Below are 25,699 nucleotides of genomic sequence, written 5' to 3' on the forward strand. Positions count from 1 at the left end.
TGACTAAGGCCAAAAGTCCCTAACATTCTGCTAACAAATCCTTTTGTCTTCCACAGTAGAAATAAAGTCGTATGAGTTTGGAACGAATACTTAACTCTAGCTCCCCCCAGTGGTGTATGATTCTGTAAGCTCAGATAGAACTGAATGTAGCTGTAAATCATTTATTGTAACTCATAACAGGTGTTATTGGAAGAGGTTTCCACTCTTTTGTCTTTATCAGCAAGGAAAACTTTTTCTTTTTTTTTACATTGTCATGCACCTAAAATTGATTTAGGAAATGTAAAAAGCACTAGCACAATCAAGCTGTTTAATTAGCATATTTATTTCTTATATGAACATTAGAGCTGAACACAATGCTGCCCCAAAGCTTTACAGTTAGCTAAATATCTAATTCATATAGAAGCATCATATAGCTACCCTGTTATTTTATGATGTCTGCAGCACATTTTCTTTTAGATGGTTTAGTTTAACCGCTTTAAATAGAGTTCTTTTATTTTGATCCCCTTTGTCTAGGTCTCGGCTCTCTTTTATGTATTGTTTCACAGTGTAACGCAGTTTAGACCCTGTAATAGACTGTACACTGCCAAATATAGACTCCATTTGGCCACATCCCAGCTCAGTTTATTAAGCTGATGTGTGATGTGTATATTTGTCACATGGGCATTTTTAATTAAGGTACTTTTTATTTAACAGTCGAGGATTTTACAGTAATTTAAGTGTGTCCCCTTTAAAGATTTTGTACTGTTTGATATGATGTAAACCTGGAATGTTTACCTGGAAACACTACAATTTAGCTTATTCTTTGAGTACTCGAACAAGAGAAAGCAATGCTTATGAAGTCTTAATGGTTTCACTGCTCAGACGGTAGACTACCGTGCACAGTATGTGTTAGAAAAAGAATTGTTTTGATTGATTAGGTGCTTTTAAACTATCAAATCTGAGGTTCTTACATCATATTTGGATTTTTTAATGTTCTATTAGGACGGCTTAGTTCAATCATACATAAATCATGTAAGAATAGTTTCAAATAATCAAAAGGAAAAGAACGCTGTCAGTATCTGATGCTGTTAGTCATGAATGATTCATATATTATTGTTCACAGTAGGATTTTTATTTTGGAAGCTCCAGTGCATTTTAATTGTTTTGTTTTGTTTTTTTAAATCTTGTATTAATGATGAAAAATAGAACCTGGTCTGATCACAGAGACGGTTCAAGAAGTACAGCGTGTATTTATTGCACTTTCGTGATTTGGGTGTGCTGTCTTTTCTTTTTCTTGTGAGACTTCTGAAAGCTGTGAATTTTATCATTGACACTGTACTGTCAACCAGAATTGTAAATATTATCACCAGCACAAGAATATGTTTTGTAGTTTCACAACAAATATATATAAAAAGTTCCTTTTCTTCTAATCTTCATAATGTTCTGTGTGTGTTTATATTTGTGAGTCTGGGTGACACATTCCCATGTGTCCTAATTGGGATGTTTAGAACCAATTAAATTGGTTTGCTTGCTAATTTCAGCTATGTATGTGTATTTACTAGGCAATATACTAGCTACCTGGTATCCTCTTTAAATATTCATGTATGAGGAAGAGCATGGTAAACACTCACAAGACACATTGCCCTTCATGTTTAAGTTCAGTCAAGTTTATTTGTCAATTGAACATCAATGGCACACAGCAGTAGTAGTTGTCAGTGGAAATAAAATGTGCAAGCTCACCCATTTATAAAAATGGAAAATAATTATTATAAATTATAAAGTATATAAAAAGAATATACTATAAGTAGTGTAAGTAGTACAGTATGAAAGGCTTACTGTATAACTGAATGTTCACACAGGAAATGTGTGTTTTCTCTAGCAGTGGTTTGTATGTTGGTTTCAAACACCTAGTTTGAAACTCTCTTAAAGGAATATACTGGGTTCAATACAAGGTGAACTCAGTAAACTCCTAAACTTCTAAAGTCATGAATTGTAATTTTGCAGTATATGTAGTAAATCATGAGCATTAAAATGAAGACTCTAGTCATATCAGTAATCTTATAAAAGCTGTTTTATTCTACATGGAGAGGGTCTCCTCATGGGGGCTGACATCTTATAATCACATGACCAGACGAATACAACTCACTAAATCTCAATAACCGTACTGTTATTTGACACTTTCACTCATTTATTAAAGTGATCATGGCTGACTGTAAATAATACATTTATACAATTGCATCTGAAACTGAAAACTATTGATTTTAAATTATGCTACATCCAAGCCGCTAGGTGTCAGTGTAAATCCAAAATAACAAAAAGACAGAAGATACTGAGTGCACCTTTAATCTCAATCTACAGCATTTGTAGCATAATATTGATTACCACACAAATACATTTTGTCTTCTTTAAGAAAAAAAGGCAAAATCGGGGGCCTGGGTAGCTCAGCGAGTATTGACGCTGACTACCACACCTGGAGTTTGCGAGTCTGAATCCAGGGTGTGCTGAGTGACTCCACTCAGGTCTCCTAAGCAACCAACTTGGCCCAGTTGCTAGGGAGGGTAGAGGCACATGGGGTAACCTATTTAATGTGGTTTGCTCTCGGTGGTGCGTGTGGTGAGTTGTGCGTGGATGCCGTGGAGAATAGTGTGAAGCCTCCACACGCGCTACGTCTCTGCGGTAACGCACGCAACAAGCCACGTGATGAAATGCACAGATTGACGGTCACAGACATGGAGGCAATTGAGATTCGTCCTCAGCCTCAGCCACCCAGATAGAGGCTACAACACTACAAGGACTTAAAGCACATTGGGCTTTGTGAAAATAGAAATAAATAAATAAAAAGTCAAAATCTGGGTTACAGTTAGACACTTACTATGGAAGTGAATGGGGTTAATCTGTAAACGTTAAAATACTGACTGATTCAAAAGTATAGTCACAAGACAAACAGTATGTGTATTAATATGATTTTAGTGTGATAAAAACCTTTTCTGTGTAAAGTTATAGATGATTTTACAACTTAGTTGACATGACAATGTAATGTCAACAAACCCTAAACAACTGTACAAATGACTTGTTTTAACAGAAGAATTAATGCAAGTGCTTTTATAAAATTATTAGCTTCACAATTCTGAATTTAAACCCTCCAAAAATTGGCCCCCATTCACTTCCATTGTTAGTGCCTCACAGTAACCTCGATTATTGCTTTTGCTTTTAAAGAAAAGGAGGGACGAGTCAAATATTTGAGGTAATGAACATTATGCCACAAATGCTGTTGATTGAGTTTAACTTTTATAGAACCTGGAATATTCCTTTCATTTACAATATGTTTTATGAACATGTTATTGTCATCATATTTTTCACTGTAGCTGTTGGGAAACAAGAGCACAATAAATCCACACTTTCATACATTAAGGCAAGGGTGTATTATATAATGTAGGTCGATTTTAATAAAAAGGTCAAAACTCAGTTCTAAGGACAAGAGCATTTGTCAAAAATTTCAATTTGGGGCAAGTAGTCACATCAAGAATTCAAAAATACTATATAAATGACTATAATTTCTGTCACAAATACCATATTTACTGTAGTTATTGTAACTTGGTATTACACTGTCATCAAAACAAAAAATTACAAAACGATTCTGAAAAGCTTAATTCATTGTTTGAAGGCAATGCTACATTATCTAATTATTATTAATAATAAATAACTGTAGTGACTATGACGGAAACTATGTTGTTCATGGAACAATTATTTTGTTAGTGCTGGTGCTATTTTTCTGCAGTGCAGATGATTGAAAGGCTTCGCTTTTGGCGGGTGTTTTCCCATAGTCTGTCCCGCGGAACCGGAAGCAGCGCTGTGTGCGTGTGATCAGCCTGCACAGCAGCTTTAACATCAACATCAACATCAACATTTAACCACCAGACTCCTGCAAGGTAACAGGCATCTCACTTAAACGCCATAAAAACCTTTGTGTAATCGCGATTTACACGGTCGCTGGAATGAAAACGCCGCTGGTTAGTGTGTTTGGCTACAGTTGAGTAGCATTAGCTAACATGTGAGCTAATAAGAGCATCATCCACCAAAACATGGTTCATTTGACTCTGAACTTTCACTTTTTTGAGCAGTTAAAATGTTTAATCCATATTTAATGTCCTCTTATTTCGGACGTTCTTGAGAAGCTGTAAAAGGGCTGCTCGGCTATCATATGTTTGGTTTATTTATATTAGCCATGGGCATTTAAGTACTTCATTCATATTAATGAACTGTTATATTAATATTCATATTGTTTTCCCACGCCCATATGTTGGTTCTATATAAAAGCCTTGATGTTCGACTCACTCTGAAGACGCGAGCTGCTCGGCTCGTCAGTTGTTTGGGTCTGGATACATTGTTCATATTGACTTTAATTAATTTCAATTTTTCGTTGCATATCATCAACATTGAATTACCATGTATCTACTTTTTTCACATTTCCACGCCAATGAGCATACATTCAGTTTAAATGCCTAAAAGTCTACTCGAACTTGTGTGACCTAAACTGCATAAACTTTGCTTCTTTCTCTGTAGAGATTATTTCATCTGTGAGAACTTCAGGATCGCGGGATACTCGATTAGTTCCGCAGTCGTCTTCATCACCATGCCAGCTGCACTTGCAGATACCAGTCAGATTATCTGCGAGGTCTGGGCCAGCAATGTGGAGGAGGAGATGAGGAAGATACGACAGATTATTCAAAACTACAACTGCATCGCCATGGTGTGTGCACCTGTGTTGATGTGTACATTAGAATCAAAATGAGCTTTATCGTCAAGTGTGCTTACACATACAAGGAATTTGTCTTGGTGACAGAAGCTTCCAGTGCACCAAAAATACAACAAAGGCAGAGATAATTAAAAAATAGAATAAAAGTGAATAGAAAATAAAATAATAAGTATATATAGAAATACACAAGACAAAAAATATACACTGGCGGCCAATAGTTTGGAATAATGTACAGATTTTGCTCTTATGGAAAGAAATTGGTACTTTTATTCACCAAAGTGGCATTCAACTGATCACAGTGTATAGTCAGGACAGAAATAACAAATTACAATAAAAAAATAAATGTAACTAAACTACTTCAAAAATCCTCCACTTTGCAGATCCTTGGCATTGCAGCTTTCAGTTTGTCAGTGTCATTTCACCCCACACTTCCTGTAACACTTGCCATAGATGTGACTGTCTTGTCGGGCACTTCTCACTCACCTTACAGTCTAGCTGATCCCACAAAAGCTCAATGGTGTTAAGATCCATAACACTCTTTTCCAATGATCTACTGACCAATGTCTGTGATTCTTTGCCCACTCTAACCTTTTCTTTTTGTTTTTCTGTTTCAAAAGTGTTTTTTTCTTTGCAATTCTTCCTATAAGGCCTGCACACCTGAGTCTTTTTTTTACTGTTGTACATGAAACTGGTGTTGAGCGAGTAGAATTCAATGAAGCTGTCAGCTGAGGACATGTGAGGCATCTATTTCTCAAACTAGAGACTCTGATGTACTTATCCTCTTGTTTAGTTGTACATCTGGCCTTCCACATCTCTTTCTGTCCTTGTTAGAGCCAGTTGCCCTTTGTCTTTGAAGACTGTAGTGTACTGTAGTTTCTTTTTTGCAATTTTTGACCTAATATTGACCTTAAGACATGCCAGTCTAGTGATTTTCCTAGTACCAAATGAGCAATTTATCACGATTACTTAAGGATAAGTTGTTGGAGTGATGGCTGCTGGAAATGGGGCCTGTCTTGATTTGATCAAATTACTTGTTTAAAATAGTGATGATGCTGTTTTTTACATCAGTAATGTCCTGACTATACATTGTGATCAGTTGAATGCCACTTTGATTAAAATAACAATTTCCTTCCAAAACAGCAAAACCTTTGCCTGCCAATGTATAAGCATACATACAAATACAAATCTGTTTTATACAGATGCAAGAAAATGTATGGCAGAAGAGGTAGGTATGTTGGATAAATATAAATAAGCTGTGTATTGCATGTAATTATTGCTCAGTGGAGCAGTTTTATCTGTTCATGAGTAGGATAGACTGAGGGAAAAAACTGTTCCTGTGCCTGATGGTTCTTGGTCTCAGTGCGCTGTAGTGTCGGAAGGAAGTGGGCTGGGTGAGTGGGGTCAAGAGTGATTTTTACAGCCCTTTTCCTTACTCTGGAAGTGTATATTTCTTGAACAGAGGGCAGGAGGCAACCAATAATCCTCTCAGCAGTCTGAACTGTCATTTGTAGTCTTCTGATGTCTGATTTTGTAGCTGAACCAAACCAGACAGTTACTGAAGTGCAGAGGACAGACTCAATGTCTGCTGAGTAGAACTATATCAGCAGCGCCTGTGGCAGGTTGAACTTCCTCAGCTGGTGAAGGAGGTACAACCTCTGTTGGGTCTTTTTACAGTGGAGTCAATGTGGGTCTCCCACTTTAGGTGCTGTGAGATGCTAGAGCCCAGGAACATAAATGACTCCACTTCTGCCATTAATAACATTATGTGGTACGCATAGACTCTTTACAGCAGTATGGAAGAAGCTTGGCAAAAATCGTGTTTGCAATAATGCACTTGGAAGTCTGCACAATGGAAATCTATGAGGCAAGGCATTTCACCTGAATATACATTAAAATACAAACAGTTTAAAAGTACAGCCACAAGCCCCAAACATTATATGCATTAACATGATAGATTTGAAAACCCAGTAACTTTCGCATGATATGCACAAGGATACCAGAAACGCATCTCTAGAAGTTCACCCGACTAGAACAGTTATTCCACCAATTAAATGAAAAACTACTTATGTTTGGAAAAATTAAGCAAGCATTTTAACAAAAATACAAGCTGCACAGTTCTGCTTTTTAACCCTCTGGAATGCCTTGCCCCATAGACTTCCAGCATTTTATTTCTTTCTTTCTTTATTTTGCATTGAGCCTGTCACATAAAGCTGTCCACTTATGTAGTGTTTCTTCAATACATCAGGACACTGAGTTTCCTGGAGTGGTGGTCCGTCCCATTGGAGAGTTTCGCAGTACTGTTGATTATCAATACCAGCTCCTGCGTTGCAACGTGGACCTTTTAAAAATCATCCAGCTTGGCTTGACGTTTATGAATGAAGATGGAGACTACCCACCAGGAACCACAACGTGGCAGTTCAACTTCAAATTCAATCTGACGTTGGTGTCCAACATTAAAATCTTAATGATTCATCTTTAAAGGATAGTTTACCCCTAAATTATAATTCACTTGTCATTTACTCTGTCTCAATGATGATGAGTAAATAATGAGAGAATTATGATTTTTTAGTGAACTATCCCTTTCATAATCTAGCACAGTTCATTCATATTATTTGGCTTAGAACTCATCCTGCTCTGTTTGTGCTATCTCAAATCATGCAGTTTGTTTAGGAGAGGTGTGCTATTGCATTTCTAATCATGCAACTTGGATTTTATCATTAAAATGGCATAGATCGAGAGAGGAACCTGAGCTAATTTTACGGACCAGAATATTGTAGAGACTTTGGGTTGAGCTCTTTTGATTTGGGCCTGTAAACAAGCACCCAGTGCTTGTAATAACTGTGTAGTTCCGCACTGACAACCACCCAGAACATCCTACCTTTAGTATGGGCAAGCACCACTGACTTATTTTCCTGAAAATGTTCAAATCTGTTTTTATTAAAAATGTTGTCATTGCTTTTGCAGATATTGCATATTGAGAATTATGATAAAATACAAGTGGTTTTTTTCCTGTCTTTTGCAGAGAGGACATGTACTCGCAGGACTCTATAGATCTCCTGCAGAACTCTGGGCTGCAGTTTAAGAAGCATGAGGAGGAGGGCATCGACACACTCTACTTTGCAGAACTCCTGATGACATCAGGCCTAGTGCTTTGTGAAAATGTCAAGTGGCTGTCTTTTCACAGGTAACATGCAGCAATTTTTTTCTAACTATATAAACTTGTTTAAAGTTTGTCAAGACAAACTTGGATGTTGGCTTGACAAAGCCTTGTCTGAACATTTTAAACAAACAAAAAAAAGGTTTGTAATGCCTATTTTTTTTTGATAATCCAGTCAGTGAATTAAATAGTGGAGAGAGTGGTGGTGGCGTAGTTGGCTAGAGCTCATAACTGGTAATCATAAGGTCGCTGGTTCGATCCCCACAGCCACCACCATTGTGTCCTTTAGCAAGGCACTTAACTCCAGGGTGCTCTGGGGGGGGATTGTCCCTGTAATAAGTGCACTATCAGTCACTTTGAATAAAAGCGTCTGCCAAATGCATAAATGTATTGTAAATACTTCCTCTTACATAATTTTCTCTTTATTTTGAACTTGACAATAGTCAAAGGAAAAGAATCAAAGCTTGTTAAAAAAAAAATCACAAAATTTAAAAATTTTGCCACATTTCAGTCTGAATGTTGTTAACCATTATTATTATTATGAACTTCATTGATTTGGGAAGATGTTGAATAACTTGAAAGCAAGAAAATAATTGGCTACATAAGTACAATAAATAAATAAATGAATGAAGAAACGCTAATATAATATCAGACATTATATAAGCACTTCTTGAAGAAAATAAATATAAAAAAATTAAACCCTTATTGCAAAAACATGACCGAAATAATGTGAAGTGCACCTTTTGGCTATCATAATATTCTTTGTGTGTTTTATTTTGAGGAGGTATATCAGATTGAACCCACACCAGATGTCGCACCTGTTTTAATAACAAGCTCATCTTCATTTTCTTGACTTGTTTGGGAGTCGTCCTGTTCTGTGGACAGGGCTTGACTGGTAATCTGGCATATCGTCAGTTTCCCGGTGGGCTGATGCAATTTGGGGCAATCAGGGGCAGACTGGCCATCGGGAAACCTTGTTATACAGAACAGACCACAAAAATGCACCGCGATATGCAGAAAAGGCCCACAATAACTAAATGTGTGTCTTTTTATTCTTCCCTTGGACATTAAAGGTGTTAGCCAGCAGGTGGTGATGCAAGACAATTTTTACGTGTTGTGTAGCGTTGCCACGGTGTTACTGGTTTTACTCTGTACAAGAGACAACACCAGTGTGAAATGTTATACCGGGTTAAAGGGTGAACATTATTGTATTGAAATTGGAAGTTCCATTCATTGTCTAATGAGTAGAATAGCCTTAATAATGAATAGTTGCCTAATGAAGAGTTTATGACCCATGATTATTGAACCTAATGCATTAAAAGCCAGATGTTCTTTACTAATGTATCAAATTACACAGGCAGCAAAGTTACGCACTGACAGAAGACGTTTAATTGCAGGTAGCAAATGTAATGTGCATGGTGGATGTAAGACATCTCTGATTCGGAATGACACAAGAAAATGCTGTTTTAGAGACAGATGTGGTTGAAGAAACGCACTTTAATATATTTTTAAGAACAGATGACAGAAAATCCATCTATGCGCATGTGTGATGTGCTGTTTGTTCGGAGGCATGCAGTCGCGTGGAACACACTTATGTAAAGTGTTCTCCTTTCTGTTCTTGGCTGACAGAAGTGGAACCTAATGTGGTCTTCTGCTGTTGTAGCCCATCCGTCTCTGAGTTACCGTAGCCTTTCTGTCAGCTCGAACCAGTCTGTATGTTCTCCGTTGACCTCTCTCATCAACAAGGCGTTTCCATTTGCAGAACTGACACTCACTGGATGGTTTTGGCAACATTCTGAGTAAATTCTAGAGACTGTTGTACATAAAAATCCCAGGAGATCAGCAGTTACAGAAATACTCAAACTAGCCCGCCTGGCACCAACAATCATGCCACAGTCAAAAGCACTGATATCAAATTTTTTTCCGCATTCACACGAATATATGTATATGTATATGTATGTATGTATACATGTATCTCTCTAAATAAAAATATTCTGCCTGCATGGTGACATTTTGTCCAAACTGACCGTTAAACTAAAACAAGAATACAAGTATGCTATAAGTACGATTACATCAAAGTCAAGAAACAACAAAAAACTTGGTTACTTGGCCACGTTTTTCTGTTCTTATGCTGAACATTCTGTCCCCCTTCTGAAATGATTAATACAGGCAAAAATTTTGGTCTTGGTTTAGAGATTTGGAAAGAACCTTAAACCATATCTGTAGAATAACAGTACGTTGGATAAAAATAACTCTCTTAATCATTACCATTAGGGTTGGGCGATGTCCCCTAAATTGGCAGTTGACGATGTTGACAGTAAAACATCGCGATGGACGATGATATCGTCGGTGGGGGTTATATAATTTTATATAATTTAAAAAAATTATATGACAAATTATAATTTCATTATTTTACTAACCCAACTAATGACTCGTCGGCGCTTTATCAGTAGGTTGCACGACACGTGAAGCATTTTTTTTTTACTTTCACTTAAGAAGAGTTGTGCACTTTTTATTTTAATATATCTCTTTACATAAATACTATTTTCCACTTAAAAACTATAATTTCGTTATTTTACTATCCCAACTGACTAATCCACGCTTTCCAATAGGTTGCACGCAAGGGGGAAAAATATTTCTTACACTTAAGAAGAGTTGTGCACTTTTAAGCACTTTTTATTTTAATATATCTCTTTACATAGATATTGTTTTTCTACTGAAAAACTATAATTTCGTTATTTTACTAGCCCAACTAATTAGTAGCTTACTCATCCGGGCTTTTTAATATATTAGCTCTAAGAAAAAAAGTCGTCTTTGGGCAGCCTTCTTGCGAAGAGAGCAGCCACAGCCACGCTCACTGATGAGCAAAAGGTCGAGGCAGAAATGACCATGTACCTGCAGGAAATGGCCATTGATGGGGAAGAGGACCCGCTGACTTGGTGGAAAACGAGCGACAAAAGGTTTCCGTTCATGGCAAGATTAGCACGGAAATATCTGTGCATATGTGCTACCAGTACTCCATCAGAGCGGGTCTTCAGCACAGCGGGTAGTGTAGTTACTCCAATCCGCAGCTTATTAAAACCAGATAAAGTGAATATGTTGCTATTTCTGGCCAGAAACATCGAAATTTAAACATGGTCTATGGTGAAAGATATTAGACTTCTTTACGCATTTTTCAGCCATCCGTTCTTGAGCTATTCGATTTTGCATATTTTTAAACGTTCATTTGTGTAGTTCATATGACCACTTTACAATATTTCAATAACATAATTTATTTTGTAGCCTGTGCTGAAGTTAATTGTGCTGCTAATTATAAGTGAAATGTTAATGCCAATTTTCGGTCTGAGTGTTGTTCCCGTTTCATTTGTTGTTCTTCTATGTTTTAATAAATGTGTGTTGTTCATATTCACCTTGTTTCTTTCATTTGATTTGACATTATGGATTTATGGCCAAGGAAATGTTTCTTTAAAAGTATTAACCAGACAAAAGTGATTTGACGTTCGCTGGTCTGGGTTTATCTTAAACTGCCGCTTCAGTGTATACAAGAGCATGTGACAATGAGCAAGATGTTCTGAGACACTACAACTACTAATAATTAATTAATAAAGGCTATTTTCTTGTAGCCTACAACATAACATATTTTAATCTAAATGTACAGTGTAAGACATGTAAAAAAAGACAAGAAGCTAACAATGTCAAGATCAATATTTGTGTAGCCTGCCTGACACGGTATTTTCACAGACTAACACGTCACGTCTCTGGCATATACTACAGTATTTAAAATAGCATATATGCATTAGCTATATTCTCAATTTAATTTACAGAGCAATCCCTGCAAAGTTTTTAGGTTAACTATAGAAGAGGCTAGGATTAGTGAGTCACACTAGCAAGACTCGCAAAAGGGGGCGTGGCATCACGATGGTGGCTCGACATCGTGATGTTGGTCAGCCATCACGATGGACGATGATATCTGTACCCATCAAGGCAGTTGAAGGTGACTTGAAACTGGAAGACTGTCTGACTGACATGGAAAGCGACCAACTACAGTTACATTTTTTTTTTTTATTATTTTCTCCTCAATTTGGAATGCCGATTCTCAATGCGCTAGTCCTCGTGGCGTAGTGACAATCCGGGTGGCGGAGGACAAATCTCAGTTGCTGCCGAATCTGAGACCGTCAGCCTATACATCTTATCACGTGGCTTGTTGAGCGCATTACCGTGGAGACATAGCACATGTGGAGGCTTCACTCTGTTCTCCACGGCATCCACTCACAACTCACCACGCGCCCCACTGAGAGCGAACCACATTATAGCGACCCCGAGGAGGTTATCCCATGTGACTCTACCCTCCACAGCATCCGGGCCAATTTGTTTTCTTAGGAGACCTGGCTGGAGTCACTCAGCATGCCCTGGATTGGAACTCACGACTGCATTGGACTGGTATTGAATAAATGGTATTGAAACATTTTTTTGAAACTGTTTCCAATTCAGAATACTCAGGAAAATAGCAAATTGTGCTTACAATACACCCATAGTTTGCGCGCCTACACCCACAGTAGCGCAGACACTCCCACCCACAGCCAGTTGTGCTTTGCACTGGCACAAAAATTTCACTTAGAATTGGTGCTCTCAAGAAAATTGGATAAGACGTGCGCACGGTCATAGCGAGTTGTGCTACACTTTGCACGCTCACGAAATAGAGCCCTAAATCTAGCTTCTATAATTTTCTGTTTTTTTTTTGTATCTTCATTAGTGGCTATGATTTTGGCTACCTGGTGAAGCTGCTCACAGATTCTCGCCTGCCAGAAGAGGAACACGAGTTCTTTCAGATTTTAAACCTCTTCTTCCCTGCCATCTATGACGTCAAGTATCTTATGAAGAGTTGCAAAAACCTCAAGGTAAGAGATGGGGTGTGCAAGAAATCGGTCAAAGCTGTCTTATTAAAAAGGGGCTGTGGAATTACAGAACTGTTTCTTGGCAAACTGTAGTTAGTCCTGTTGATAGATGTGTATTGCGATCAGTAAAAGAGGTGAAATTTGTGTTAAGGGGGGACTCCAGGAAGTTGCAGACCAGCTGGAACTGAAGAGGATCGGCAGGCAGCACCAAGCCGGCTCAGACTCACTGCTCACTGGAATGGCTTTCTTCCGCATGAAAGAGGTTAAGATTTACTTCATAGGGTGGTTGGGATCTTGGTTAGTCAGCCTGAACCCACTTAATTGGGGAAGTCCCACTTTATGTTGGAGAGGTTTGAGTTCACACTTCAGAACCCAACTAAAAAAAACATCATTTACATGCTTAATGCAAGATAAAACTCACTCACTTTGATCCTACAACCCATCTGACAATGAAGATTTCACTAATTTTAATGCTAAATTAAAATTGGGGCAGTGGTGGCTCAGCAGTTGAGGCTCTGGGTTACTGACCATAAGGTCAGGGGTTCAAGACCCAGCACCGCCAATGTTGGGCCCTTGAGCAAGGCCCTTGACCCTATCTGCTCCAGGGGCACCGTGTGTGTGTGTGTGTGTGTGTTTATTAGGTGTTAATTGTTACAAATCAAAAAGGGAAATGGAAAATGCACACAGCAGTTACCTGGGGGTCTCAGGTGTATCAAGTGATTGATTTTATCAATTGGGAACAATTGGATCATTGCTAAAATCTGTTTTCTCTGCAGCTGTTTTTCGAAGACAACATTGATGATGCCAAGTATTGTGGGCGACTCTACGGTCTGGGATCAGGTTCCACTCAAAGTCAGAATGGAATCTCCAGCTCTTCGCAGGAGGAATCCAACAACAAGCACTGACCAAACGAGCTAGTGACAATGACCAAGTGGATGATGCACTTGTTTTAATCCCACCTATCAGATATTTTTTTCCTATTCCTTGCAAAGATGATTTCAAATGATTCATGCATTCTAATGGCACATTGGGAAATGCCTACAAGCTAAATCTTGGATTCTGTTCTGTTCGGTAATCAATCACACTGCAACGTTCCAGGACTGCAGCGATGTACCTACTACTCATCCGCTGCTTTTTTTAAATATTTTATCTTTTTGTTTTACAGTATTAAATGCAATGTTTTAAGCATGGGACCAGTGCTTGTTTCTCTTACTGCTAATTGGCATTTTAATATGCTCACCAGCAGTCAGCAGAATCCTTTTAGAAATGTTTTTATATTTTCTAGAAAGGCTCAAGATTTAAATGTCTATACAATGATGCAAAATGCCCATTCAATGCTGGAACACTGTATAATTGCATTTTAAAATATGCTTGCAAGTGTCTATATGAAAATATAAACTTTCAAATAACACTTTTAGCTTTTTTTTTTTTTTTTTTTTTTTCTCATAAGGGTAGGTTTAAATTACGTTTTTGGGGAATTTTTGGGAACAAGAGCAAACTGGTCCTTTGTTTATCATGAAATCTTGACTAATGTTTGTGGTACATATTGTTTTTATTGCATTGTTGTTCGAAGCTGGTGTGTATTAAAATGTTTTATATTGCTGACTAGTAGTCATATCTATTTAAAATTTTGCCTTTTTAATATAGATTAGTTTATGGGTTATAAAAGAAGTTATAATAAAAATAAATAGACCAATTCTATAAGGTTATTTTACAGAAGTATTGGGCAAATTCTATTAAAATATAAAATGTAAGACCAATTCATCTTAAAATGAGTAAAAGTCACTTTGTTTTTCTTTTTTTGTCTAACAGCCTGAAAACAAGACCTATGAATGATTTTTTTCCAGCTTTATTTTCAAATTTTGACTTCAAGTAAAGAGAAAAAAGGCAACAGATCCAAAAATGTATAAAAGATGAAAAACTAGGGTAACAGGGTTTGAAGATCATACCCCTAGATTTAAGAATTCATAGAGCTACCTTTTACTTTAACGACAGCATCAGTCTGTTTGGATTTGTCTCTACATTGGGGAATATTTGCCCGTTCTTCCTTTAAGAATTGTTCGAGATCAAATGATCTTGAGTAGCAATGGTCCGTTCTCTTCAGGTTTTCTATTGGATTTAGGTCAGGGCTCTGACCTCAAGGACTTTGACCATCCTGTCCTTAAGACAACTGTGTTGGTTTTTGGTGGTGTTTAGGTTAATTGTGTTGAAAGTTGAACCACCTGCCCATCTTCAGTTGTTGAGGAGAGGGCCACAGATTTTCCTCAAGAATTTGGTGTATATGGCAGTATCCATTTTCCCTTTAATCCTGATCAATTGCCCAGTCCCGCTGAATAGAAACCCCCCCATAACATAATGTTGCCACCACCACGCTTCACAGTTCTAGGTGGTGTACTGTTTCCTCCAAATAGTGCTTTGAGTTCAGTCCAAAAAGTTACATTTTGTCTCACCTGATCTGACCATAAAACCTTTTACCTCATGGAAGTGTTTTTTTTTCTCAGTATACTGCACATACGAGACTTAGTTTGGCACTTTTTCAGAAGACGCTGTTCTTGCCACCCTGCCATGCCTTGTGTAAAGCTTGGGAGATTGTTGTCACATACACAGACCGATCAATCTCAGCCATAAGGGCTTGTAAATTCTTTAAAGTTGCCTTCGGCCTCTTGATAACTTCCCTAATCAAAATCCTCCTCGCACAGTCATCCACTTTGGAGGGATGGTCCGATCTAGGCAAGGTTTTGGTGGTGCCATGTGTTTTCCACTTCTTAATAATGCTCTGAAAGGTACTCAGAGGGATAGTTAAAACCTTTGAAATCTTTTGGTACCCTTCTCCTAACATGTGCATTTCCACAATTTTATCCTTGAGTCCTTTTGAAAGCATCTTTCCAACATGGTGAATTCTTCGTTGCCATGCACTATTATTAACGGAATCCTCATGGAACAGTCGGTTTTATTCTGAAGTAATAAAAACAACTACAGCTGATGTCAGGTTGGGGCCAGTTAGCCAGGTATGTGACCTGCAAGGTGATTGGTTGCACCTGAGCAAGTTGTAATGGTTACTCTTAGGGGGCTGATCACTTATCTAAACCAGGTATTTTACCTTTCCAGGGTGTAATGTGATAAGGATTTTGAAACAAGACTGATGATTTTCTATAGGCACTGTATATTATATATATATATTCTAGTCGTATAGTCTTTTAATCGACAATATAAAATTAATGCATTGATTAAAAATATATTTGTATAATATATATATCAATCAATAGTCCAATTGTTTTTATAAAATGTTAAATGGTCCATTGATTTTTAAAAATACTGTAATTAAAAACTTGCATAATTAAAACTATTGTATATTTGTATGATTTGCTTCAATGATAATTTGAGGGGGATGTTTTTTTTTTTATTAAGTACAGACAGACAAAAACTATAAGTGCTATTTCAGTGTAGTTGTTAGTGCATCAGTCTCTTCCAGACTTTACAGAGTGATGTTGTACTTCCCTACTTGTGCAACATAGTTGTGGCTTCTGAGCAGATGTGCTGTGGAACCAGAGAAAAGTGCACATTCATGTACAAAAGGACAATACAACACTCCATGACATCTGGAAATGGATACTTCGGAAATAGAGAAAAATAATCTGAGGTTTTTTATAATAAGCAGTCAGAATTTAAGCTTCTCTGAGAACATATGCTTAAAATATGAGTTTAACAATGTTTAAAAAAAAAAAAAAATACTGAGGCACGCACTTTAATGCCATCAGGAACGGCAGCGAGCTCTTCAGCAAGCAGTTCAGCAACATGAGCAAATCAAGGTAGAAAGAGATTCACTAATTGAGAAAATGGCAAAAAGGAGATGCTAGACATCTTTTAAGTCAACTTGAAAAGGCATTCAAATGCAGTTTACTTCCATAATGAAACTACTCAGAAGAGGATTATGTTATCACATTTCGACAATGTGCAGGAAATGTGCTCTGTTTTAAAAAGTGGTGGGGACAGTACTCATGAATATTTAGGTTATGTGCACATAATGTCAAATAAATGTTTTGCTTATTTGATTGGTTATTCTTGATGACCAATTTAAGCACTACAATATATATTAGGCATAATTAACTTGATAACTTGATCCTTACATATAACATGGCCAGTACTGGGATTTTGTTAGTGGATAAATGCATGAATCTGTAAAATTGAAGACATATGGACTGATTGGTCTCATGGTAAAGTTTTCGCCCCTAAAACAAGCAGTTCTGGGATTGTTGCTCATTCTCAAAGCACGTGGGTGGCTCTTGATACAGTGTTTTCAGCAGTTTTAGAGATCACAATCAGTGAGTACCAGACATTTATGACAAGCAATAACTGATTATCTTCTGCTGATGATTGATGATCTACTGTTGATTAATTACTGCTCATATTGTTATATGATTATATATACGCTATTTCAAAAAATTGGCAAAGGCAAAAAATAATAGTGACATGTAACACCTATAATGATGCCTATGATGTGCACTGATGAACCAGGGGCATGTATTAAGAAAATAAATAAGGTCAATTTTGATTTCATGTCAACTCAGAGTAGCTAAATGAAAAAAAAGGTGCAATATATACACTACCTTTCACCACTTTTAGATTCTCCATTTTCCTTTGGTTCTTCTAGTTCAGGATGAGCACAACTGTGGTTCTATCTTTGTGTCTAGAATCAGATGAGAGTCTTCAGCTTGACTGTGTTGCTGAACTAGACTTGCCACTTTACTCTGGATCTCTGCTACGGCTCTCTGGGTGGCCTGAAGTCTGGCATGAGGTTTAGAGAGAAGAACCTTCCAGAAGCCCTCAGAGAAAGAGACATCAGATTGAGCTTCAGATTTACAGCCTGCATCATCATTCTGGTTCTTCTCTGGCAAGCGCTGACCATTGCTCATGGTGCTATTGGTCAAAGATGTTTTTGCACTGTGACTCCACCATTTCTTATATATGAGTTAATAACAGACAAAAGCCTAACCATTTTGAGAAATCACAGAGCTTCTCTTGTCATTCGGCTCTAGCTTTTGTTTGTAGAGTGCCACAGAGTCCGAACCTGGTTTGGATTTTTTAATGGCTGATGCCGATATCAAGAGGGCAGGGTGGCCGATATATCACACAATTTTATATAGTAAATAACATAAACATAAAATCACAAAAAAAAAATGAATAAACTCTTTTTTTAGCACTATATTTACTCAATGTCACATTAAACTTTAACTTTGTAAAAAAAGAATCTAAAAAAACAAAAATGTATTTTAAATGGTAGAGTTCTGATTTCTGTTTAGTCATCAAATTTTAGTAATTTATTTACCCATGAAGAAATTGTTAATATATTAGGAAGAAAGATATAAAGGTACACACAGTAGTCCAGCAACCATGGATGGCACGTCCACATTAGCAATCGCATTTTCTCCAAAATTACAGAATCAAACTAATTGTACAGTGTATAGTGAATAAGACATTTCCTTATAGCACACGTGAAGCGCTTTTACTTTGAAGATGCACTCACGCTCGTACGCGCTTCAGAGGAAGATATTAGATGAGCACTCGACAGGAAGAAAATACTGGATTTTCGTGAGGTTCATGAATTACATCTTTTTTAACTAGATATCTGCATATTTGCAGATGGTATATAATATACATTTTCCTGATATTTGCCTTTTATAATTACAAAAGTTACAGGGTCCTGTAGACTGTTATAATATGTGCTTCAGGGGAAGATTTATGAGTGCTCTACAGGATGCTGAATCTGCTAAAGTTGTGTGAGGTTGGTTTATTACATCTGTTTCAATGAAAAATGTGCATATTTACATATGGTGTATTATATTTATTTTATTGATATTTGCCTTTTATCATTAGACAATACAGTTAAAAGTTAAAGAAACAACTATTAAGGAGAGATAGTAAATATTATGAGCTCAAACGCGGCTCTGATATGTGGACCGTTTAAATGACACTGTTGCACACCAGTCTATTATTGTAGTAACATGATGGCACATAACAACAAAACGAACCATGACTGGTAGTTTACATGTCTCAGTTGCTTTACAAGCAAGCAGTCAATTCTCAGAGCCCTCAAGAAACAAATCGGCCAAACAGGAAAATGTATCAGCCAATGCCATTATTAAAAAAATCCTGAATATCAGCCTCTGGGATACATCGGTCGAACATGCAAACTGTTTTACAAAAACAATCATAAAGTGGTGGCCACTTGTGAAAATCCTTTTTTGAATTTTTTATATTTTTAGATATATTTTTAGATTTTCCTCTTTTTACAATATCCACATTATTTAGGTCACTAATGCAAGCAAATGTGTGACATTGATCATGTTAACTTTGTCCATAAGGTCAGATTTCTTTTCTACCATGGAATGTGTTCATGCAAGAACTTTAGATGTTTAGAGCCACTGTGAACGAGCTTTCTATCATAAGAGCCCATGAATGCACAACAGACGTCCAGATATTTTCTGAGAAACAACTTAAATTCTGGGTTATCATATGCCTTTAGAAGACTTTGAATTTGATACACAAGTCGCATTGACTACTTTTATAATACGTTTGGGTGCTTTTTAAGCTTTGAAGTGAGTCACTATCAACTACTATTGTACTGCAGAGAGGGGCAGTGATATTCACAAAATGTTGTCATTTTTTTGTTCCATATTCACTGTTTTCCTTAAGTATCGGCGATATAGAGCCACATGTTTTTTGAAAACTTCGACAAATGTAATAAAAAAAAGAATAAATGCCGATGCACACTGGAGATGGGAAATTGAAAACAGGCGAAGCGTGGGACACTTCCACATTCAGGGAAAAAGGTGGATAAAGCCCAAAATCCACTTTGGTTTTGTCAGGTCAGCAGCCACCCCACCAAACTCTCTCTGCCACATGCCTTAGACCAACTGTGTGAGGAAGTTCATTCACACTGAACACCAGCCTGAGACCCTTTGCAATACATGAGAGACAGATGTGCTTCAGATACATTGAAGGTTGATACTGTTCCTGTACATTTACATTTAGCAGTTTTATTCTACCCCCTACAGCAGGGGTGGGCAAACTACGGCCCACGGGCCACATACGGCCCGTTAGGCTGTTTAATCCGGCCTGTCGAGTATTTCGAAAATTGTCTTAAATATTGCATTAATTTTGCCTTTTTCCTGCAATACTTGATTAAAGCAGATCAACTCATTTAGCGCTGTTGTGGCTGTGCTGCGGTGTGTCACGTGACAAGCAATGACGTGTCACTATGGAAACCATACAGTGACTAAATAACGGTTACATTGCGAAACTCACGCTGCGTAGTGAGACAGAATTTTTTTAATTAACAATAAGTGGACCAAAGAAAAGAAAAGTGGACAGTGAGTGCCACATTTTTAATAAAGAGTGGACAGCTAAATATGTTTTCACTGAAGTCCGATCAAAGGCCGTATGTCTTATTTGCCAAGAAACCATTGCAGTTTTCAAAGAATACAATATCAGCCGCCACTTTTCCACCAAGCATGCTAACTATGTTAGCAACCAGTCAGAGCAAGAAAGGAAGGCTACTGCTCAGAGGTTAGCAGCCAATTTACAGGCTCAGCAAAATATTTTTCTTCGACAAGCTACTATTCAGGAGTCAAGTACCAAGGCAAGTTATTTGCTGGCATTCAAATTAGCAAAGGCCGGCAAGCCTTTCTCCAAAGGGGAGTTTTTGAAAGAATGCATGGTAGAGACTGCGAGTCTCTTGTGTCCAGAGAGCAAAAACAAATTTGAACAAATTAGTTTATCACGCAGAACAGTGACCCGCCTTATACAACTAATTGACGAAGATTTGACCAGCGACTTGAACAAAAAAGCAGTCATTTAAGTTCTATTCGTTAGCACTGGATGAAAGTAATGACATAAAAGACACCGCACAGCTCTTAATTTTTATCAGAGGGATTGACGATAATTTTGAGATCACGGAGGAGTTTTTGGCCATGGAGTCCATAAAGGGGACAACACGAGGAGAGGACTTGTATGACAGCTTGACTGGTGTCATCGAGAGGCTTAAGTTACCATGGTGTAAACTTGTGAATGTCACCACAGATGGATCACCAAATTTGACAGGAAAAAACATTGGGCTGCTGAAAAGAATCCAGGATAAGGTGAAAGAGGAAAACCCTGAGTTGGATATCATTTTCGTGCACTGCATAATCCACCAGGAAGTCCTGTGCAAGTCTGTCTTGCAGCTTGATCACGTAGTGAAGGTAGTCGTAAAGCTTGTAAACTTCATTAGAGCAAGAGGACTTAACCATCGTCAGTTCATTCAATTCCTTGAAGAAAATGATGCTGATCACCAGGACTTACTGTACCACTCTAATGTCCGTTGGTTAAGTTTGGGGAAAGCATGTCAGCGAGTGTGGGAGCTCAAAGGGGAGATAAGCTCATTTTTGGAGTTAATGGGGAAGGCTGGTGATTTTCCTGAGCTGAGCGACACAGACTGGCTTTGTGATTTTGCGTTCGCTGTGGACATATTGGCACACATGAACGTGCTGAACGAGAAGCTACAAGGGAAAGATCAATTTGTGCATGACATGCATGCAAATGTGAAAGCCTTCAAAACCAAATTGACTTTATTCTCAAGGCAAATTTCAAACAACACAATCGCTCATTTCCCCACACTAGCGACGCTGAAAGAGGCCTTTCAACATGCAAAGAAATACAGCAAATCACTGGATGTCCTGCACAGAGAATGTTTCCGTCGATTCTCTGATTTTGAAAAAATCGAGAAGTCACTTCAGCTGGTGTCATGTCCCCGTCACTGGACTCTGAAACAGCGCCGCAGGAGTTGCAATTGGAAATGATAGCTCTGCAGTGTGACTCCATCCTAAAGGAGAGGTTTGACTCCTTGAAAGTGGATAAGTTTTATGCTTCACTCAATGAAACCAAGTTTCCAAACATCCGACAGTTGGCACAGAAGATGCTGGTGTTGTTTGGCTCTACTTACTTGTGTGAGCAGACGTTCAGCGTGATGAACATCAACAAAGCACGCCACAGATCCCAGTTAACTGATGATCACCTGAGATCGGTCCTGAGAATTGTCACAACTAAACTGACACCAAACTTCGATGCGCTGGCAAAAAAGGGTGATCAACAACACTGTTCTCACTGAAACTGAATAAGGTAGGTAGGTTGGCTAATCTTTACTTTTTAGGTATTGAGTTTCATATGTAATTTATAACTAATATCCCAGCAAACAGAACGTTGGCACGATTGAATCATTGACATTTCAGCACTCCTTGAACAGACAGCGAATTAAGTGCATAGGCTCCTTGTTGCACGTTAATGTTTTTTCCTTTTTTGGAAACTCAGAGGGCAAAAAAATGTTTGTAACCGTTTGTACGCCTGTTTAGTTTTTCATTTGATTTGTCTGATATTTAGTTTCTTTGCTCCTCTGGATTTGTAGATGTCTTGGACTGCTTCCGGTTACCGACTTTTATCGACCGGCTTTCGACTACGCTCCACTGTCTCAGCCATGTACAGAACCCGGTTTTGTTCATTAAATATTCTGATCTGCCTTTGTTTTTTATGTTTTATTTATTATACTTAAAATAAATGTGTATATTCGTTTATTTAGTTTTTTTTTCACAAATGTATGACTTTTGTGTATGAAGTGCAATTTGATTACCATATGCAGTTTTAATAAAGTTGAATTAACGTAACCTTCTGTCATTTTTACTCTTCTAAGTGTACACTTGCTGGTGTTTTGTTTCTAATTTACTGTTAGGCCCATTAAATAATACTAAGGATAAACAATATTTAAAAAGAATATAATTATCTGACTAATTAAAAATTAACCTCAAAACATAACAATGCTAAATGGGGGATATCTATAGCATAAATTAATTGTCAGAACGTCAGATGTTGCCATGTAAATGTGTTTGCTGGGATAATCTGCTACTGGGCCGGCCCGCTGTCAAATTTTTAAACCCAGTGTGGCCCTTGAGCCAAAAAGTTTGCCCACCCCTGCCCTACAGTAAACATTTTAGTTTATATGTAGATCAATTTGAATCTGGCTTACTAAAAGCACTAGTTTACACAATTTATCTGATGACCAAAAATAAGGACAGTTGGAAACAAACCAAAAGCGAGTCTTGCATCCTTAGGACCTCCTGTGTCGCGAGCCAGTCCTGGGAAAACATCAAGTCCTTGGCGCATCTCAGAGAGAGGGAATGAGCCAGCTCGCTCTCTCTTGATATCCATGCCAGATTAGCAGCCGTCCTTAGTGATATGACATCCCCTTTCTTGCCAATGACTTTAGGTGCATCAAAGCTGGAGTCTGCAGCCAGGTAACTGACAGGTCAATGAAGAAAACATTTATTTTATCAGATTATGTCTGTTTCAATTATATTACCTCCAGGACCCATCAAACAGAATTGTACATGGTTTGTAAACAGCAAGGGCTGCTATATTTGACAGAAACAAAAAGAAAATGGCTAAAAGTATTAAAAGCTGTAAAAATAATGTGTAAGACACAATTAATTGATAAGCTCATATTTAATGCCAACAAGATGTGGCACAATCCACATATATGGTACAAATTGTCCCATTACTTTGCCATGCTCTATAGTGAGAGAGATAATTATTAGCAATGTCAGATAAACTATTATTAAAATCAATGTTTGATGAACTATTATAAACCTACATTTGGTCCCAAACGAACTACCTGAAAAAGAATAACTCTCATAATACATCACACAAATCTGGGTCTTTAAAGCTACACTATGTTACTTTTGGCCCGCTAGTGGTTAAAAATTAAACTGCTTGCATCTTGTGGAAGAACATATTTTTGGTAATTATGCAAGTTGTGCTTCGGCTCTGCTCCTCTGTGTGGATGAATGTGGTACGAGGCATCAGTGTCCACATGGATACAGGACATCTTATCAGAGCGAATGGACAAATAAATAATGAAAGGAGAAGACGGATATCCAAAAACATATAATCTGAGCAGATAAGTGCCATTTCTTATGCTGTTGTTTTGACTTATTAGAAACATTGATGTTTTGAAATAAATTACATTACATAAATTAGGCAACATTCGTTAACATTAGACACAATGATTGCTAGTCTGATATGGTCAAACGTTGTAAAATTTTTAAAACTGCAGGATATTCTGCCAGGGGCGGAGCCAGGAATTTTTCAAAAGGGTGGCCAGGCAGTTTGATTCGGGTTTTATACGGATTTTGTCGCTTTCCCTTTTTGCTTATAGACTCTGCTCTGTTTGGGGTTTCTTTGTTTTTACAAAATGATTCCCTGGATGTTTGCCATTTTGAATGATCCATGGTAAATGTTTCTTGTTCATTGTCACATCAAACGTTCAGCTTCACGCTACTCCTACACGCGCTTTGGGTAAATACATGGTTTGGAAGATGGATTTTTGTTGCATTATTAAATATTAATAATATTTTGTTATTTTTTAACAATAAGTGGAGCTTTAAATATATATGTGTGCTTCTTAAATATTGGGCAACTTTCATGTCCCAGGGGTTGTTTATATTAAAGGGATAATTCACAATAAATAAAATGTTCTCCTCGTTTACCATCTTGCCATCCCTTTCTACTGCTGAACACAAATAAAGATTTTTAGAAAAAAATCATACCATTGTAAGTGAATGGTGGCCAGACAAAAAGCATATAAAGGATAGCTTCATTAATAATCTTTCAGGTCTATCTCATACACTCAGTAAGCCCCAAAGTCTAGAAGAACTTGATGAAATAACAAAAATATAAATACTGTATTCTCTAGCACTCTTGATGGTGTCGCCCTCCCTTCGATTAAAGAAAATGAAATAAAAAAGACCCACACTATGGTACCATGATCACACTCATGCTCTCAAGAGAGCAGCTTGGAAAATGGAGCGCAAGTGGAAGAATACAAAATTAGAGGTATTTCGGTGCATGGAAGGATAGTATCTGTAGCTACAAACAGGCACTAAAAGCTGCCAGGTCAGCATATTATAGCAAACTCATAGAAATTAACCACAGCAATCCTAGATGTATATTCAGTACTGTGTCAAAATTGTTTAGGAATAAAGCCTTAACTGAACCAGATATTCCGCACCAGAACAATATTAATGACTTGATAAAATTGAAATAATCAATTTGGAATTATGCAATCATCTGTCACAGCACCTCAGAAAACAGTGTCTCATAATTTTTCTTACATGTAACTTCAATCCTTCCCTGTCATAGGACATGAAGAGCTAACAAAATTTATTGAAATATCAAAAGCCACAACATGTATGTTAGATCCAATACCAAATAAAGTCTTATAAGAGGTATTCCCTGTAATCTCAGAACCTCTTCTTAATATTATTAACTCCTTGCTATCCTTAGAACATGTTTCAAGAAACTTTAAAATGGCAGTTATCCAACCGCTTACTAAGAACCCACAACTTGATCCTGGAGAATTGCCATTTTAATTAAACAATTTCAAATCTCCAGTTTATGTCGAAAATATTAGAAAAGGTAGTGTCCTCCCAATTATGTTCATTTCTACAGAGAAATAGTATATATGAACAATTTCAGTCAGGATTTAGGCCAAACCACAGTACAGAGACTTCACTTATCAGAGTTACAAATGACTTGCTCTTATCATCTGATCACAGCTGCATTTATTTTCTAGTGCTTTTAGATCCTAGTGTTGCATTCGACACCATAGATCACAACATTCTCTTGAATAGGCTTGAGAATTATGTTGGTATTTTTGGACTTGCATTAGCATGGTTTAGGTCCTATTTAGCAGTCTGCTACCACTTTTTCTGTGTAAACAAGGAATTGTCAAATCAAACAAAAGTATGGAGTGCCACAGGGATCAGTATTAGGGCCTCTTCTTTTCTCCTTATATATACTTCCCCTGGAGGTATTATCAGGAATCAT

General features: G+C 37.4%; 2 protein-coding genes across 3 annotated transcripts; both read left to right on the forward strand.

The window, feature by feature from the left end:
* The first annotated feature begins 3,808 nt into the window (after nt 1-3,808).
* On the forward strand, nt 3,809-14,386 carry LOC127627747 (CCR4-NOT transcription complex subunit 8). 2 transcript variants are annotated; one of them, XM_052104274.1, is made up of 7 exons: nt 3,809-3,908; nt 4,543-4,729; nt 6,981-7,174; nt 7,758-7,919; nt 12,646-12,790; nt 12,939-13,049; nt 13,564-14,386. In XM_052104274.1, exons 2-7 carry the CDS (start codon nt 4,613-4,615, stop codon nt 13,690-13,692), a joined length of 858 nt encoding a protein of 285 aa, XP_051960234.1. In that variant the 5' UTR covers nt 3,809-3,908; nt 4,543-4,612; the 3' UTR covers nt 13,693-14,386. The 2 variants fall into 2 exon arrangements, with proteins under 2 accessions (XP_051960234.1, XP_051960235.1); XM_052104275.1 differs by lacking the exons at nt 3,809-3,908; nt 6,981-7,174 and having other exon boundaries at nt 4,588-4,729.
* A 6,371-nt stretch (nt 14,387-20,757) lies between these two features.
* On the forward strand, nt 20,758-21,624 carry LOC127627572 (general transcription factor II-I repeat domain-containing protein 2-like). Its single transcript, XM_052104015.1, has one exon. The coding sequence runs from the start codon at nt 20,758-20,760 to the stop codon at nt 21,622-21,624; it is 867 nt and encodes a 288-aa protein (XP_051959975.1).
* The last annotated feature ends 4,075 nt before the right edge of the window (nt 21,625-25,699 follow it).

The sequence above is a fragment of the Xyrauchen texanus genome, chromosome 34 (assembly GCF_025860055.1).
Source record: "Xyrauchen texanus isolate HMW12.3.18 chromosome 34, RBS_HiC_50CHRs, whole genome shotgun sequence".
NCBI classification, from domain to species: Eukaryota; Metazoa; Chordata; class Actinopteri; order Cypriniformes; family Catostomidae; genus Xyrauchen; species Xyrauchen texanus.

Bases quoted from the DNA above. Each gene is read 5' to 3' on its own strand.
- LOC127627747 (XM_052104274.1), top strand. From the start codon at position 4,613: ATGCCAGCTGCACTTGCAGATACCAGTCAGATTATCTGCGAGGTCTGG. The intron at 4,730-6,980 runs GTGTGTGCACCT...TCAATACATCAG, and splicing joins ACTACAACTGCATCGCCATG to GACACTGAGTTTCCTGGAGT. The intron at 7,920-12,645 runs GTAACATGCAGC...TATCTTCATTAG, and splicing joins AAGTGGCTGTCTTTTCACAG to TGGCTATGATTTTGGCTACC.
- LOC127627572 (XM_052104015.1), top strand. From the start codon at position 20,758: ATGGAGTCCATAAAGGGGACAACACGAGGAGAGGACTTGTATGACAGC.